The following is a 17,941-nucleotide window of genomic DNA, read 5'->3' on the forward strand; positions in this document are numbered from 1 at the left end:
CAGGGCGCCACGGTCCCAGGAGTGCCGGCTCTGCCCGCCCACTGGGGCTAGAAGGGGTGGAGGGCTGGGGGAGGATGGTGGAGCAGCCTGTACAAGCCCCTGGGAGGCGCGGAGACCGGTCGCCTGCGGAGGCGTCGAGCCACTCCAGCTCCGAGTCCCGCACCGCCCCTGCCTCTGGAGAGAAGGGTCCAAGGGGTCCAAGGAGTCGGAGTCGCCGCAGCCGCCAGGAACCCGGGCTAGAATCTGCAGCTGCTTTCAGCCCTGGCTGCCCCTGGTTAGACGCCGCTGATGCCCGCCAGGCCCTCGGCGCGCTCTGGGGGCGCACCGGTGCTGTGTGCCTGGCCGGAGCGTTTTGAAATTTTCCGGGGCCGCTCGGCGGCGCTGCGATTGGCCGCGTTCGGGTAACCTCTATGCAAATGAGGCCGCGCCGCCTCCGCGCCGCCGGAGACCCGGCGAGTTGTCGGGCGAGGAAGGGGCATTTGCACCGGGGCTGGGCGGGCGCACCCAGAGCCGGGCGGGCAGGAACCCCTGCGCAGCCATCCGGTGCCTGCATGTCCCTAGCGCGGAAGGGACGCCTCACCAGCGTCGGCGCCCCCTCCCCCTAGATTCCCTGCCGGCCCCTCCCCGCTGCCTGCCTGCTGCACCACCTTCCACCCAGATCACCCAGATCGTCTCTAAAGGGAGTTCTTGGTTTCCTTCGATTTCTTATGAACCCAGGATGGGCAGCAAAGAAGATGCGGGCAAGGGGTGTCCGGCGGCCGGTGGCGTCTCCAGCTTCACCATCCAGTCCATCCTGGGCGGGGGCCCCTCGGAGGCACCGCGGGAGCCCGTCGGCTGGCCAGCCAGGAAGCGCAGCCTGTCCGTGTCCTCGGAGGAGGAGGAGCCGGACGACGGCTGGAAGGCGCCCGCCTGCTTCTGCCCAGACCAGCACGGCCCTAAGGAGCAGGGCCCCAAGCACCATCCCCTCATCCCTTTTCCTTGCCTGGGTAAGGATCGCACGTCGCCAGTGTGGCAGCGAGCGAGCGCGAGGGGAGGGAGGCTGAGCGCCCCGCCAAGACTCCCGCGCCGGGCCCCCTCTGGCCAGAGCTGCGGCAGCCGGGGGTTCGGGACCGCGGGGAGAGGTGCGCGCACTGTGGTGCCTCCTCCGCCCGGTGGGCCCCTGGGAGGAGGCGAACACAGACCCGTGCGGGCTTGGGCTTCTTGGGGAAGGTTGAGTTGTTAAGAGAGTGGACCACAGCGAGAGGGACACGCGGCCGGCCTTACACCCGGCTGTCCTCAATCACTGCACATCTGGTACTTTCTTTCCGGACACGAGGTGGAGATCTGCAAGTCAGGTCTGGGCAGTCTGTCTCCACCGTAATCTCTTTCTGAGTCTTCTTCCTCACTCGCTCCGTATCTCTGCCTTTCTCTCTCTCTCCTCCTTGGAATGATTAGCACTCCAAGATGATTGACAATGGTGCATTTCAGAGACGGTTCCTCTTTACAACATTTGACGAAGGGGAGTCCTGCGTTAGTCCTTAGCGTGATTTCCAAACAAACGGCCTGTGAAATGATGCCACCCTATAAAGCTCGAGGAACTCTTCCAGCTCAATTACCACCAGGCAAATTCGCCTTTTAAAACCATGCTAATGTTTCCCCCTCCAGACCTCCTCTCCCTGTTGCCCCTGGCCCATTCATAAAGGTGGGAGCACAGAGACCCCATACTCCAAGTAGCTGGGTCCCTCTCTTGTCGCTTTTAAAGGACGGGGTGCTGGGTTTGGGGGGCCAGTGAGAGGGATAAGAGGAGGGGATTGGTAAGGTGGGACCAAGGCTGCAGGCGCTTGCCAACCGCTTGGTCCCAGGGAGAGGTGGCGGTCTCCGAGGCTCCCCAACCAACTCCATGGCCTTTCTGTCTGCTCTCGCTCCTCAGGTACCCCCAAGGGCAGCGGAGGCTCGGGCCCGGGCGGCTTGGAGCGCACGCCTTTCCTCTCTCCTTCGCACTCGGACTTTAAAGAAGAGAAAGAGAGGCTCCTGCCCGCGGGCTCGCCCTCGCCGGGGTCCGAGCGGCCGCGGGACGGCGGCGCTGAGCGGCAGGCCGGCGCGGCCAAGAAGAAGACGCGCACCGTCTTTTCTCGCAGCCAGGTGTACCAGCTCGAGTCCACCTTCGACATGAAGCGCTACCTGAGCAGCTCGGAGCGCGCCTGCCTCGCCTCCAGCCTGCAGCTCACGGAGACCCAGGTAAAGACTTGGTTCCAGAACCGCCGCAACAAGTGGAAGCGGCAGCTCTCGGCTGAGCTGGAGGCGGCCAACATGGCGCACGCGTCGGCGCAGACTCTGGTGAGCATGCCGCTGGTGTTCCGGGACAGTTCGCTGCTGCGCGTGCCGGTGCCGCGCTCGCTCGCCTTTCCCGCGCCGCTCTACTACCCGGGAAGCAACCTCTCGGCCTTACCTCTCTACAACCTATACAACAAGCTCGACTACTGACCGGCCCGCCGCCCCGCGCCGCCCGCCTGCGCCCCGGGCTGCCTCCAGCTGCCCGCAGAGCCGGGCGCGGACTGTACTGTAAGCAGGGCTCCGGAGCAAGGCGGCGTGTTTCCAGAAATATGAAGAAATACACCATGTGTATTCATTAGCTCTTATTTATGGCCTCTGCCCTACTTTTTGTTTTGATTATTTCGGGTATTTATCGGCATTCCCTAAGTCAGAGAGCCTGCTTCCTACCTAGACAGAACCAGTACGCTTTGAAAACCATTCGGAGTGGGATGTTCTCGGGTGGTGGTGGGAAAGGGAGTTTTGGCCAGACAGGCTGTGGTTGGTAGGGAAAAAAATCAGGAAAACACCTACAAAACCAGGTACACTCCTCCCCCATATATACACCTGTATATATGTACATGCATACACGCTCGGCCAAGCCAGGCCCTCAGAGGCTTTGGACAATTACCAAATTGCTTCTTTTCGTTTCCCTCATCCCGAGGATGGTAGGGACGAAAAGGGGAGAGTTCAGATCTGTAAATATTTTTAAAAAGAAAAAAAATAAAACATTTTAAACATCTTTGCTAACTTTGGTGGGCTTGGTTGCCCGGCATGATAACGCACGGAAGGTTTTCAGGTTTTTCGGTGGAAAGACTTGCATGCGTCTGTCTGTGGAAGTCTGGCTCACTCCACGTGGAGGGTGGGACCGGGGTCAGGGGTTAAAGGTCGGGACCTTGGCGCCGCCCAGACTGCACGTGGCTGGAGCTGCCCGCCCACTCTCCCTCCTAACGCCCAGAATCGTCGCGCGGGCTGGGGCGCACCCCGGCTGGAATCCAGCTCCAGAGTCCGCGCGGAGAAAGACAAAGACTGGGAGGCAGGCCTCGCCATTTAAGCGATTGCCTTCTGGGAACAAGCGAGCCGGGTGTCCAGCGGCATATTCCCGGCACTGGGCTCGCCTTGAGCTTGGCCACAGCAGCTCCCGCTATGACATGCCCTGTGCCGCGCACTTCCTCTCCAGGGGTATAAAGCAGGCGATGGCGCTGCTTGTACCTGGTAAAGCCTCCACTTTGCTCGCCGCGAGCTTGGCGCGACCAGCTTGTCGCTGCGCCCAGCTACCCGGCCGGTGGCAGAGTTATGTGTCTCGCGCGGAGAGGGAACTGGGCGCGGTGAGGCAGTTCTGCGGGTCAGGAGAGATCCGAGGCCCGGGACCAGGCAAAGAAGGTGAGGGAGGCAAAGGCGCTTCCCTACACTCTTTTGTTGTTAATAGTTTGCATTGGTTCAGCGTGTGGCTGGATCACCGGCTAGCACGCGGCCGCTTGCTCTGAATGGAACCGTGACGCGCGGCGGGGGCGCCCACGGACTTCCTCGCCCTGACACCTGCGGCCGCGCAGGGGCTGGGAGGGCGCTGCACCGAGAGAATAGCCGCGGGAGTATCATGCAAATTGCAGATTCTCGCTCCCAATAGATTGCAGCCACCTGTTCTTGGCAAAACCTCGGAAAAGGAAGCCTGAGCTTGGAGGAAGCCGGTGGTTCAGCACCACCTGGGGCGAGCTCCTCCGGCCTCTGGCTCGGCAAAGCGGATGCAAAGGAGGCTGGAGTCCGCAGCGCTGAGGCCCTATCTCATCCGCTAGAAGGAAAACCTTTGCGTGTGAGAGTTGACTCTGAGCTGCAAGGCATCGAAATCATCGACATTTTGTGAATATATACAGGATATCTGTAAACATCTATGTGACTCTCAGTATTTTTTGTAAACTGGCCAAACATATTCTATCTCATGTTGTCCATTTTGAGATCATGTTTTTTCTTCTCACATTAGATTTCATAAAAATCACAATCTATTCCAGGGTGATGTCAGAAGGATGTTACCCAAGAACACATCTGCCGACACTAGGTTAGTTCAATTACATTTATTTCAACTGAGCTTACATCAGTAAATATTTACTGGGCCCTAGTACATGCTGAGAAACTATGCTATTGGGTCAGATAAAAGAGACAGTGGATTCGTTTTCTTGTGATTTATCGTATACATATACTTCGTTTCAATGAAATTCTTTTGCTTCAGATGACCCTTTTGAAATTTTTTCTAATGTTCTTGGAATATTCCACGAAAAAACCAAACTGCGTCCAAAGAACTGCTTCTATAGGAATATTCCATCCATATCATTTTTGTTTGCATTTCAGTAGATTACAGTTTTTACAAGAGATCATGGTTTTAACAGTATTGGGTCACTGTATCCTCTGTAGGTTTCCCTTATAGGAAGTGGTTTCTTATAGCCATTTCAGTCACTTAATGACAGTGATTTGTGCCCTTAAAATTTTAGGGAATGATCCTTTTCCAGTTTGTCATGATGTGTATATTTCATTCTTTTTACTAATCCAGAAACTAGGTGTCAACCGTGATCCAACAGTATAATTAGTTCTTAGGAATTCCTCTCTTACAGGTAACTAGGTTTTACACACACACACACACACACACACACACCCCTTTGCATTTGGATTTAAATGTTCAGGATTCCATTGTTGCCAGATTTCCTGTCTCAAGACTATCAGTTCATTTGAATAATCAGCAAAATCATCAGCCTCCTTTCAGCCTCTAAACTGGATTTAAAAGATTGACGTTTCTTAAAACTCAAATCGAGTCGGGCTGCAACTGCATGCCCAGAGGGACCTGAATCATACACACACTGGATAATGAAATACACTTAGATTTTATTAGTGGGTAATTCATGGCCAGAATCTTGGAACAATAATATAATTAAATAAACAACTGGGAGAAGGAACCAGATAAGTCAGGAGGTAAAATTATTTAGCTAAAGTTAGAATGGAAGTAAGGAACTGCATTTCAAAATTTTGAATTCAGCCATTAACTTGTGGAAAGAGAAGAGATAGAGAACCAAGTACCAGGACTGGCAAGGAAGGAGGGCAAGAGTCTTTCAGCAGTAATGTCATCAATGCAGTAGGCAGAAAGGTTGCTGTTGTATGTGTGTTTCTTGTGTCAGGAATCATAGAAAGAGGTGCATCCAATTCAGGGTGTGTGAATGCATAAAGATCATCAACACTTTCTCATTAATGTCCCTTAAAAGTTAATCACTTTAACCCCACAATTTTCTCTCACTTCATACAAAATCAAATAAAACGATATATATTTTTCTTTTACAAAAGGCAGTGAAAAAGCGGTTAAAGCATGGATTAAATTGAAATTTTTCAGTGAGCCTTTGACATTCAAGAATAACTCAGTCACTTCATTCTACTGATTAATTATTGCTTTTCTTTCATGGAGATAAAATAATTTCTTATTACTCAAGCAACCTTCTTGATCCTCATTTCTAGAGGATTCTAGAAAACAGCAAATGGAGCACACTGAGCCTGCAACTTTGGGGAGTGGCAGGACAGAGTGGAAGGGGAGAGGCTTGTAGCTGTCGTTTCAGGACCCTTCAAAAAACAGCTCTAAAAGAAGTGGTGGGAGCTTTAACACATTGCAGAGTACTGTCTCCCAGGCTGTTCACCCTTCTGAAGGGGGGTTCCTGAAGGGCAAAGGCTGGTCTGATTACATGCATCTTTCCAGAGCCTCTCACCAGGCCTGGCGCCAGTGGAGGCTCAATAAATGTTTGTGGAAAGATGGGGTGGAGAGATAAAGCATAATATAAATATGAATGGATTTCTTCAGCAGAACTTGAGACAATGGGAAATGGGAGACCCTGGTTTATAGGTGGAAATTCCCAAGAAATGAGAAAAAAAAATCAAGGCAAAATAATGCAGTTGATAGAGCAAATATTTCCTTCTCTACATCAACTTTTGGTTAGCTTCACGGGCGTGTGCACGCCCAGGGATAGGGAGACAACTTTAGGACTATAGAAGTATTGCCCAAAATGGGATTCTTGTGTTTCAGAGACTAACTTCAAGGGGAGGGCGCCATGGACAGAGCTGTAAAGATCTTTCCCGCTTTCTATTAAGAGGGCGGTCAGAGCGTCAGCCCCTAGAAAACTACATTTCCCAGAATGCCACACGCGGGCGGGAGAGGGCGTGAACAGAGCCTTGGCGCGATGCTCCTTGGGAGGTGTAGTTTCCACGCGTCCAGCTCGACCGCTGATGCCCCAGCGCGGTGGTAAAATGAGCCCACGTGATCGGAAAAGCAGCGGTTTCCCTTTGAGCCGGAACAGGATGACTGGGTTGACCGATGCTGGGCAGCTGAGCGGACCAATCGGCCGCCTAGACTGAGACGTTGGCGTTTGAAATCAGCCAATGGCAGGTCTACACTGGAGCTTCCTCTCCGCCTCCTTCGCCCAGCCTGCGAGTGTTCTGAGGGAAGCAAGGAGGCGGCGGCGGCGGCGGCAGCGAGTGGCGAATAGTGGAAACGTTGCTTCTGAGGGGAGCCCAAGGTAGGGAGGCGAGGCGACGGTGTGCGGGAGCGGGCTCTCCAGGGACTTCCCGGGTCCGCAACTGGCAGGGCCGTTCGATTCGCAGGGGATCCCGTTTCGTTTCTATTGTTTTTCCTTTATTTTTAGGAGTGCCCGGGGCGACGGGACCCGGGAGAGGGGAAAGGGAACAACAGTCTGGGGTCCGGGCATCGCTGCGGGCCGGGCTGGGTTTAGGAGGACGGCGGTGCGGGCTGGGCCGGTTTCGGCGCGGCGGGGGCCGGATGATGGGGCGAGTGCGGACCTTGGCGGGCGAGTGCTCGGCGCAGGCGCAAGCGCAGTCTCCTCGCGGTCGTCCTCGCGGCCCCTCCCTCTGGGGGGTCCCCCAGTGCCAGGCTATCAGTGCGCAGCCCCAGCCCGCGGGACCCCTGGGGACTCTGGCCGCCTGTTCTGCAGATGACCGGTTCTAACGAGTTCAAGCTGAACCAGCCACCCGAGGATGGCATCTCCTCCGTGAAGTTCAGCCCCAACACCTCCCAGTTCCTGCTTGTCTCCTCCTGGGACACGTCCGTGCGTCTCTACGATGTGCCGGCCAACTCCATGCGGCTCAAATACCAGCACACCGGCGCCGTCCTGGACTGCGCCTTCTACGTAGGTGCCCTCCCGCCCTGCTCCTGCCCTCTTACAGTGTTAACGATTCTCCACGTGAGGAGCGTTTCTTTTCCAGTGTTGGGTAGAGGCGTCTGTCGGTGGGGTTATTTGGACAGTTCTTTAGCTTTTCAGGAGCATCTGCCTTGAACCTGTACCGTTTTGGGTTGGGGACATGCAGACATTGGAAACTCCGTCTCCCCTTTTCTGTTACACGCTTGTGGAGTAACTCTAAACTTTCTGAAAATACGATCATTATATTTGCAACAATACTGTTTTGGCTGCCGTATTGAAAGGAACCGTTTAGGGGAAATGTATGTTTACCCTCAGCCAGCGTGTTGGCTAGGATAAAGCAGCCCTCCTTTAATTTCCAGACACAGGAGTTTAGTGACCATTTGCTTTTTTATGCTGTTTTTTGGTTTGTTTACCATGAATAGTTGAGCCCAGTGCATATCCCGAGCATAAACTGAACACTTGCTTGTAGAAATAAGAATGTTGAAACCCTTTCAAAAGTTCTAGTTTTTAAACGGTTCAAAACTATTTTATAGGATCCAACGCATGCCTGGAGTGGAGGACTAGATCATCAATTGAAAATGCATGATTTGAACACTGATCAAGGTAATGTGACCATATCTTTACCAGTTTGTTTTCTTGGCTAGTGTTCTTAAGTATAAATGTTTATGTAGGAAGAGTGGTTCCTAAATTGCTTAGTTACGAAGTTGGCTTAAGTACAGGTGGCTTGAATTTAGGATTTTTTTATTTAAATGATAACCATTAAGTTACTGATTACAGAATATTATGCATGTATTTTTGCAGTAAAGCCAGTTATGGTCGCCATTGTCAGTGTTTACATAAATTGACACTCAAGTATTTGGCCTTTATTTTGTCCTTAGAAGTGGGCTGGATCCCAGACTGGCCAGCGTTTCATTAGGATTTTCCACTACAATGCTGATGTTTTGAGAGTTCAGTTTTTAGAAGCTAATTTAGTTTTCAGAAGCTAAAGGTAGATTTAAAACCTGACAAAAAAGAGGCAATCATGTCTATATTAATTGTGTTTGTTTTAGGTATTTAGCAAAATATGTTTCCGTTGCATTTTTTGAATGAGTAACTAGATGATACATTTCCTTTCGGTTAAGTAATTTCTTAGAGATCCAGATATGAAATGACTTACTCAAATTTTTTTGGTGACATTGGCACAGTGTTAGAGATTGGACTGGAACCCAAATGCATAGAGCTCTCTAGCTGAACATTTGTTTGCATGTGTATTCATCAGACATAGGTATTCTAAGGAGATAGGAGGGTACAGAGATATGACTAGAGAGAAGATGAGTTGAGCAACAGGAGAATGGATGGAGGATGGCCACATTTTGTCAAAAAACTAAGCACTCAATTAGAAGAGGCTTTTGCATGAAAGCTACTTTCTTCTGTAACTTATACTGCAGGTATTGGGTTTTGTTTGCCAGTAGCTTACCCTGTGTAATAAGTAAGCTTGTAGGTCTAGGTTCTATTTGTTCAGAAACTTGTAGGGGTAGGGAGAAACACTGAAAAGCAAACGTCTCGATTTTCAGTGTTACATAGAGAATTAGCTGTTTATTCTATGAAAGTCACTGCCAAACTTCATGAAATCCTTTCTTTTTCTTTCTTGTTTTTTTTTTGTTTGTTTTTTTTTGTTTTTGTTTTTGTTTTTTTTTGAGATGGAGTCTCACTCTGTTGACCAGGCTGGAGTGCAGTGGTGTGATCTTGGCTCACCACAGCCTCCACCACCCGCATTCAGGCAATTCTGCCTCAGCCTCCCGAGTAGCTGGGACTACAGGCCTGTGCCACCATGCTCAGCTAATTTTTGTATTTTTTAGTAGAGGCGGGGTTTCACTATGTTGTCCAGGATGGTCTTGAACTGATCTCGTGATCCGCCCACCTTGGCCTCCCAAAATGCTGGGACTAATCTTACTGTTTGCAGGTCAGGACCATATATTGTTCATTCCTATATCCTTAGCAGTTGGCACAGATTCTGGTACATAGTAGATGTTAGTTGAAGGAATAAATGAGATATAGTGAGAAGGTTCAAATTGAAAAGAAAATGTCTATTGAAAATTTGAACCACAGTGGAACCAAGTGGAGTAATGAGAGGACTTCACTCCCAGTTCTCATAACCCTTTAGCCATGTAAATAAGTTTCTTAGCAGCATTGGCTTAATGTTCAACATAAATGTTGTTGATCCAGAAGACCAGAGTTCTCCATTCATTTGTTCATTCAACAGAGATTTCTTGAGCACCTAGCCTGTACCAGACCTTGCACTAGATACGGGCAGAGATCACAGAGGTAAACGCAGTTCCTGATAGGAAATCTAGAATCAAGTGAGGAAGATAACAGACATGCCACTATGTTAATGTAATCTGAAATTCAAGACAGCCTTTGGTATGTGCAATACTAGTGAGTCATGTGAAGTGTGCACTGTAAGGTGAACAGAGAGGAACGGATAACTTTGTAGTCATGGAGAGATTTTTCTGTCTGTAGACATTTCCATGGGGTTGGATGAGGCAAATTCATTACAGTTGAATGAATGTTTAATTGTTTATTTTAGGAATCTTTAGTAAAGGTAGTAAGCTAGATGTTGGGGATTTTTTCCCCTTTTTTTTTCCCTATAGAAAATCTTGTTGGGACCCATGATGCCCCTATCAGATGTGTTGAATACTGTCCAGAAGTGAATGTGATGGTCACTGGAAGTTGGGATCAGACAGTTAAACTGTGGGATCCCAGAACTCCTTGTAATGCTGGGACCTTCTCTCAGCCTGAAAAGGTAGGCTCTTTATATTAATTGCAGGAGTTGATGGTTTTGGGGTGATTTTTGTCTTGATGCATGATTGTTGACTATGCTTGTTGAATTTAAAGGTGAAAAGTCAACATGGGGGGAAAAAAGTTGACAGTTGGTTTTATAAATCCAACTACATAGAAATGCTTTAATGCAAAAGAAAATTAACTTTGGGATTTTGGGCCAACTTTTATTTGTCAGTTGTTATATTTGCTTCCATGTATTGTTAATGCTTTAAATCGCAGAATTGAGAAGCAACTCACTGCCTTTTCAGAGAAGTCATTTAGCAGACTGTTCGATTGTCTTAAATTGACGCTCCATCCCAAACCAGAAGATTGGATGGAGCATCACTTATTTTCATTTGTTATCTGAGGTTTCTTTGGGTTGACTGTTGAGAGGGCAAAATGGGTTATCATTTCAAGTTCAGTAAGAAAGGTGTTTTATGTTCCCTGGCTTGTACTGTTTGTATATTTATTTTTTAATAATGACAGATGTAGTTTCAAGGCACCTTAGTGAACAAAGCTTTTTAAAACCAAAACTTTGTGTATTATTCTAACCTTTTGATCTGTATGATAAAAGTGTAATTGAGCATTCCTTCTGTATCCTCATCAGACTTTATCAGGTGGTAGTGAATTTTAAAGATTGATTGTTTAAGCAGTTTAAAGGTATCCTTCACTTGAGTCTATTTCCTCAGCGTGAATATACTATTCAATTCCTGTTAGCCATCATTATTTACAATAGTGCATCCAAAGAGCCATTATTTTTGTCACATCACAGTCGAATCTACTCCTGGCAAGACCTTTGTTCAGAATAAAATAATTGCATTGTTTCTAGTTTTGATTTATGGTTGTATGTAACATGTTAAGAACTGTGATAAATTGCTGACAGAATATCATATAATGGACAGCCACACTGAATCAAGCTGCTTATTGGTTCAGCAAGGTTCATTATGTCACTTTTTTAAATACTTTCTTTGATAAATGTATATACCTAGTCAGTAGCATGACAGTGGTTTCACTTGATTTATGATCGGTGGGGATAGAAAGCACTATTAGAAGCTTGTGTGTCACCTATATAGTAAAGATTTAAGATAAAATTCCCAGTATGATTGTACCATTATAAATCGATCTCTTTCTGGATTCTTTATTTTTAAAGTTTGGTACTTTATACATCTTAGATTAATTTTCATTTTACTGCAAACATTTTGTTTTCTGAGTAAGCTTTGATAAATCTTAACATTTCTGACATTTAAATCTGCTTATATTAAATCTATTGTTTTGAATCTTAATTTTAATTCCTTATTTTTCCCTTGGTCACATTAATTGTTGAATTTTAAGCCAGATTCTAGAGAGGGGTGGGACATGGCGTTGTTAAAGCTAACTTGGTTCTTCAGCTGATGGTATGTGGTTAACATACTAGTGATTATTAACATATGGCTTAAGTACTGAATGTTGAAGAGACATCTTACCTTGCCATGGGGCCTCTCTACATTTTTTATGGCAGTTCTTCAGGTTTGAAAATGCTAAGTCAGATTAGAGTTTCTTATTAATTGAAAATAATAGAGCACAGTTGTGAATCGCAAGTCTAGATTTTTAAAAAGTGACTGAACATGATCAGGAGAATATTTTTTTGCCACCTTTTAATGAGTTGGCTACCTCTGTTTTGTTTCCAAGTAACACTATATTTGCAAATAAACCACTAAATGTTTGCTTGTAGGAAATTCTATGGTTTATTATAAAGGAATTTTTGTGGAAAGTTTAATATTGAAGAAAGACATTATAAGGGGAAAAATAGGGGATACACTACTTTTAAAATTTTTCCCTAATGTTGAACTTCTATCTTGAATGCATGGTATTACGTCAGGGCACAAGAATTGCTTTGTCATGTGTCAGACCACTATCTTGTCTTTTAATTTTGAGTTTGTATGCCACCAAAGGCTGCTAAACATCTAATTAGTGGTGGCTCCCTCACCCTTCCTGGAAAGGCCTATTTATTCCATGTAACAACTGGGGGAAAAAAATCAAGATTTTTAGAGTTGCAAAATGAAATATTCTAAAAGGTGGTTTTAGAAAAATAGTTTTGAAAATGATTGTTTTATGAAAAGCCAGAAACCCATTAAGCTCTACCTTGAATTATTTTATGGCTCTATTATCTCATTTTTGAATTTTTTTTTACACTTTTATGTTGTCTCTAAATGAAACATGAAGGCTGGGAAAAATAGTTTAATTTGTTTTAGTAATGGAGAGAATTAAGACTTCAAAAGCTCCTTTACAGAATTACTTAGAATGTACATTATATGATGCTTGGTGAAGTATGGAGAGCATCATGGGTTTGCTATTTTATGTGAATTACTTGGTTTGAATAATTGCAGTATCTAAAATTGTTATCTGTGATTGGGGAATTCAGTCAGCTAATTTTTTATGGTCTTATGATCAGATGGACTTTATTTTGGGGCAAAATGCCATTTTCAGGCAAGAAGGTGATTTTTAGCAAGTTTTGATCTTTTTTAAAAGGTATATACCCTCTCAGTGTCTGGAGACCGGCTGATTGTGGGAACAGCAGGCCGCAGAGTGTTGGTGTGGGACTTACGGAACATGGGTTACGTGCAGCAGCGCAGGGAGTCCAGCCTGAAATACCAGACTCGCTGCATACGAGCGTTTCCAAACAAGCAGGTATTGAGCTATACCTCCTCTTCTTTCTGGAATTTGAAAATAATATGATCTTATATTATAATGATTTGGCCACTAGCCCCTAAAGCCTTCTTTTTTTTTTTTCAGTAGTGATTTAGAATTTGCTGTTAGGTGTATTCTTCCTTGATATTTTTGACAGCCATGTGTTAAAAGGAAGTGCGTTAACCCCCATTTTAGAGACGACCTTGATGTTCAGAGAGACCAAGTAATCTGCTCAGGAAGTGGTTTGAATAGAGGAGGTTTTCTGACCTTTTGTTGATCCTGGTCCAGGATGCTTCATAGGTATACAGTAATCAAAGAGCGCTTTGCAGATATTTCAGTTTACAAAATGCTGAATTAAAATTTATATCTGGATTTTAAGCTTATGGAATTTGCTGTTTTCTTTTTGCCTTTTTGTAACCCTAATGCTTATGGAGTTCTTTCCCCAGTTTGACGATAGAACTTTGATAGTTTTTTTTTTTCTTAAACTCAACTGAGATTAGAGAGGCAGGGCCCCTCTTATGACTGACTCTTGATGTACAGGGTGGGTCACCTTCCATCATCGCTAAATGATATTAGCCTGTTTATTAGTGAGCTTCCTCCTCCCTCAAATCCTTAAAGTTCTAAGAGGAGATGGTGGTGTGGTCAGGTGCAATAGGAATTTTGCAAGAGGAAAAGTCATTAAAAACAGAAGGTGTCTCTGGTATCTTATGGCTGTCCTTTGGTGGTTGTAGAACTTGAAGCAGGTATGTTATTCTCTTTGCTTTTTAACCTGCAAAGGCCAGTACCTCAAATGGTGATCACAGTTCCTTTTTTTTTAGGAAATTGTAAGTTTCCACTGAAGATAAAGAATTGCAGTTATGTGAAACTTCAGAGATTTAGATATGTGATTAAAATATGCTTACATTGTGAACATTATTTTAATGCCATTGTATCTAATATTTTCTATAGGATTATTTCTACTTTGTAATGGAAGTTAAAAAGTAGGATTTTACTGACATATATTTCTTCATAAACAGTTTTCAGGAATAAATCTTTTTCATACCTTGAAGGATTAAAAAATCATAGATTTCATATTTGGTGTGTTAGCTCTTATTTTTTAAGATACTGTCATTTCAACGAAAGATGAAAAAACGTTTAAAATTGTAAACCACTTTTGAATGTCCCTGAAAGTCTTTGTGCAAACCTGACTTGCTGTATTAAATGCAAGAAGTAGTATGACTGAGATGGAAGACTGGTGTTCTAGTTGATTTGGATTATTGATGCCCCCAATGAAGGAAACACAATTCTTAACAGTTGTTCGCGATGAAGAGGCACAGAACATAGAAGAATATATTTTAACTGAGGGAACAAATTTGAGTCTGCTGGGCAGGACAACAAATAAGCGACACTAAAACACTTTACATTTTTGTTTAGATTTGATGCAGTAACTAGATATTTTTTATTGTAATGTGCAAGGCCCTGGTACCTGTGAGGAAAGCATGTGATGAGTCTTATTTTCTTTTTAAAGTCGTCATAACCATGTTAGTATAGCCTAAACACTTCATTAAAGCCTGCTGTACTTCTCATTTCTGAAATAATCACTCTTTAGTGTGGGTTGAATTTGGGAATTAGCACCTTGTTTTTGGAAGCTGGAATTTACCATTTTTTTCCTCTGGTTCTCTCTTGGCAGGGTTATGTATTAAGCTCTATTGAAGGCCGAGTGGCAGTTGAGTATTTGGACCCAAGCCCTGAGGTACAGAAGAAGAAGTATGCCTTCAAATGTCACAGACTAAAAGAAAATAATATTGAGCAGATTTACCCAGTCAATGCCATTTCTTTTCACAATATCCACAATACATTTGCCACAGGTAAAGTATGGCATGCTGACCTATATTTAATTATTATACTATTTGGTGCTTGCTTTTTATGGTATTTAGTGAAAAAAAATCTGTACGGTGCTTTAGGGAAATGTAACTTCTATGACCTTAAAAATTAACTGTTAAGAGAATGGTTATTTCTGTATCTGGTGTTAAGAACCATTTTAACTGTTTTGAAATTACTTCCAGGTGGTTCTGATGGCTTTGTAAATATTTGGGATCCATTTAACAAAAAGCGACTGTGCCAATTCCATCGGTACCCCACGAGCATCGCATCACTTGCCTTCAGTAATGATGGGACTACGCTTGCAATAGCATCATCATATATGTATGAAATGGATGACACAGAACATCCTGAAGATGGTATCTTCATTCGCCAAGTGACAGATGCAGAAACAAAACCCAAGTGAGTATGCTTCACCTGTATTTGAGCCTTTTCTTGCATTCAACCCAGGATTTATTAATTTTTCTAAATTCATGAATAGCATTGTTGATGCCTGCTTGATATTACAGCTGACTGTAGGGTTGGAGTTGATGTTATCATGTTCTCCCAAGCTTTCAATATCCGTAGGTTGATAGACGTCTGATGGATAAAATTGTGCCTAGTTGTTTTGTAGAGAAGAATGTCAAACTCTCATTCTTCTTGAATAGGCTCTATTATTTGAATCTCTGGAGTTATTACCAGCTCATTGCTTCAAAATTAAGTTGAGGAATTCAAGAATAATTTATTTTAGTAAATTCTATTTAAGATGTTTAAGAATTTGAACTGCCAAAAATCTTTCCTCTCCACAGAGGTTGTTTCTTTAATATTAACACAAAGTAAGTGACCTTCAGGTCTTATTGGAAACCCAGAGTAATATGGCCTTGCCTGGAATTGCAAATTTCCTTAGTTTTGAAATTTTCATAGATGTCTTTGGTTCTTGGTTGTAACTGTTGACTGAGAAGAGCCATTTACATTTTTTGATACCAACAGGGCAAAGCTTTTTACTTAATTACCTCCACCAGGCTTTAAGGGAAATCTGATACTTCAGCATGTGTTAAACTATAAAATACCTACTCCAAGTATCTGCCCAGTTCCTTGTCCCCTCTCCCCAGGCCCTTAAAGGAAGTTCTCGATACATATTTGTAGAATAACTGAATGTTTTCAGGATTCCTGTACTTTGCTGAGTTAAAATGGATATGGTACCCTTGCTGATTGGTTGAGCCCCTAAGAGGGGGCAGAATATTAAATATTCCATATCAGATATGCTTTTACAGGTTTGACTTTAGAAAAGTCTTAGCATGGGAAGCCTGTTGGATAAAGGGCTGTGTTTGCATTTAATCTGTCACTTTTGTATCTCCTGTCCTGGCTGGCCATTTTGATCTCATGCTGTTCTTTTTTTCTTTTGAACTTGTAGGTCACCATGTACTTGACAAGATTTCATTTACTTAAGTGCCATGTTGATGATAATAAAACAATTCGTACTCCCCAATGGTGGATTTATTACTATTAAAGAAACCAGGGAAAATATTAATTTTAATATTATAACAACCTGAAAATAATGGAAAAGAGGTTTTTGAATTTTTTTTTTTTTAAATAAACACCTTCTTAAGTGCATGAGATGGTTTGATGGTTTGCTGCATTAAAGGTATTTGGGCAAACAAAATTGGAGGGCAAGTGACTGCAGTTTTGAGAATCAGTTTTGACCTTGATGATTTTTTGTTTCCACTGTGGAAATAAATGTTTGTAAATAAGTGTAATAAAAATCCCTTTGCATTCTTTCTGGACCTTAAATGGTAGAGGAAAAGGCTCGTGAGCCATTTGTTTCTTTTGCTGGTTATAGTTGCTAATTCTAAAGCTGCTTCAGACTGCTTCATGAGGAGGTTAATCTACAATTAAACAATATTTCCTCTTGGCCGTCCATTATTTTCTGAAGCAGATGGTTCATCATTTCCTGGGCTGTTAAACAAAGCGAGGTTAAGGTTAGACTCTTGGGAATCAGCTAGTTTTCAATCTTATTAGGGTGCAGAAGGAAAACTAATAAGAAAACCTCCTAATATCATTTTGTGACTGTAAACAATTATTTATTAGCAAACAATTGATCCCAGAAGGGCAAATTGTTTGAGTCAGTAATGAGCTGAGAAAAGACAGAGCATATCTGTGTATTTGGAAAAATAATTGTAACGTAATTGCAGTGCATTTAGACAGGCATCTATTTGGACCTGTTTCTATCTCTAAATGAATTTTTGGAAACATTAATGAGGTTTACATATTTCTCTGACATTTATATAGTTCTCATGTCCATTTCAGTTGACCAGCCGCTGGTGATTAAAGTTAAAAAGAAAAAAATTATAGTGAGAATGAGATTCATTTCAATGTAATGCACTAAAGCAGAACACGAACTTAGCTTGGCCTATTCTAGGTAGTTCCAAATAGTATTTTTGTTGTCAAACTTTAAAATTTATATTAATTTGCAAATGTATGTCTCTGAATAGGACTTGGACCTTTCCTGAGATTTATTTTATCCGTGATGTATTTTTTTTAAATTCTTTTGATACAGAGAAGGGTCTTTTTTTAAAAGTATTTCAGTGAAAACTTGGTGTAAGTCTGAACCCATCTTTTGAAATGTATTTTCTTCATTGCAGGTCCACCTAATCATCCTGTGAAAGTGGTTTCTCTATGGAAAGCTTTGTTTGCTTCCTACAAATACATGCTTATTCCTTAAGGGATGTGTTAGAGTTACTGTGGATTTCTCTGTTTTCTGTCTTACAAGAAACTTGTCTATGTACCTTAATACTTTGTTTAGGATGAGGAGTCTTTGTGTCCCTGTACAATAGTCTGACGTATTCCCCCTTCTGTCCCCTAGTAAGCCCAGTTGCTGTATCTGAACAGTTTGAGCTCTTTTTGTAATATACTCTAAACCTGTTATTTCTGTGCTGTCTAATAAACGAGATGCAGAACCCTTGAATGTTGGATGTTTTTGAATGTTGGTAATTAATATAATTTACTTGAAAAGGCTTGTGTAAGGCAAAACTCGTCATCACAGGCATGTTGGGGGATGACATTTTACCTTTAAGTCCACTCTCCCTCGTTTAATTGTCTCCTCTGATGTGTGTTGGGGATTCAGTCCTGCATAAAGTGATTTGTTGGAGTTCAGCCATTTCCCTCAT

The 17,941-nt window shown here is 44.0% G+C and overlaps 2 protein-coding genes across 3 annotated transcripts; both read left to right on the top strand.

The window, feature by feature from the left end:
- Positions 1–475: 475 nt before the first annotated feature.
- On the top strand, positions 476–3,090 carry HMX2 (H6 family homeobox 2). Its single transcript, XM_016919705.4, has 2 exons — positions 476–986; positions 1,910–3,090. The coding sequence occupies exons 1-2, from the start codon at positions 719–721 to the stop codon at positions 2,461–2,463; spliced, it is 822 nt and encodes a 273-aa protein (XP_016775194.3). The 5' UTR covers positions 476–718; the 3' UTR covers positions 2,464–3,090.
- A 3,361-nt stretch (positions 3,091–6,451) lies between these two features.
- On the top strand, positions 6,452–17,739 carry BUB3 (BUB3 mitotic checkpoint protein). Of its 2 annotated transcripts, none has more exons than XM_016919552.2 (8): positions 6,452–6,830; positions 7,263–7,457; positions 8,003–8,072; positions 10,100–10,251; positions 12,777–12,935; positions 14,605–14,782; positions 14,981–15,197; positions 17,417–17,739. In XM_016919552.2, the coding sequence occupies exons 2-8, from the start codon at positions 7,263–7,265 to the stop codon at positions 17,424–17,426; spliced, it is 981 nt and encodes a 326-aa protein (XP_016775041.1). In that variant the 5' UTR covers positions 6,452–6,830; the 3' UTR covers positions 17,427–17,739. The 2 variants fall into 2 exon arrangements, with proteins under 2 accessions (XP_016775041.1, XP_016775040.1); XM_016919551.2 differs by having other exon boundaries at positions 6,455–6,830; positions 16,189–17,739.
- Positions 17,740–17,941: the final 202 nt, after the last annotated feature.

This window comes from Pan troglodytes, chromosome 8, assembly GCF_028858775.2.
Source record: "Pan troglodytes isolate AG18354 chromosome 8, NHGRI_mPanTro3-v2.0_pri, whole genome shotgun sequence".
Classification (NCBI taxonomy): domain Eukaryota; kingdom Metazoa; phylum Chordata; class Mammalia; order Primates; family Hominidae; genus Pan; species Pan troglodytes.

Excerpts from the sequence above, each read along its gene's own strand:
- BUB3 (XM_016919551.2), top strand. The coding sequence starts at position 7,263 with ATGACCGGTTCTAACGAGTTCAAGCTGAACCAGCCACCCGAGGATGGC. Across the intron at positions 7,458-8,002 it reads TCCTGGACTGCGCCTTCTAC|GATCCAACGCATGCCTGGAG; the intron begins GTAGGTGCCCTC and ends ACTATTTTATAG. Across the intron at positions 8,073-10,099 it reads TGATTTGAACACTGATCAAG|AAAATCTTGTTGGGACCCAT; the intron begins GTAATGTGACCA and ends TTTTCCCTATAG.
- HMX2 (XM_016919705.4), top strand. The coding sequence starts at position 719 with ATGGGCAGCAAAGAAGATGCGGGCAAGGGGTGTCCGGCGGCCGGTGGC. Across the intron at positions 987-1,909 it reads CATCCCTTTTCCTTGCCTGG|GTACCCCCAAGGGCAGCGGA; the intron begins GTAAGGATCGCA and ends CTCGCTCCTCAG.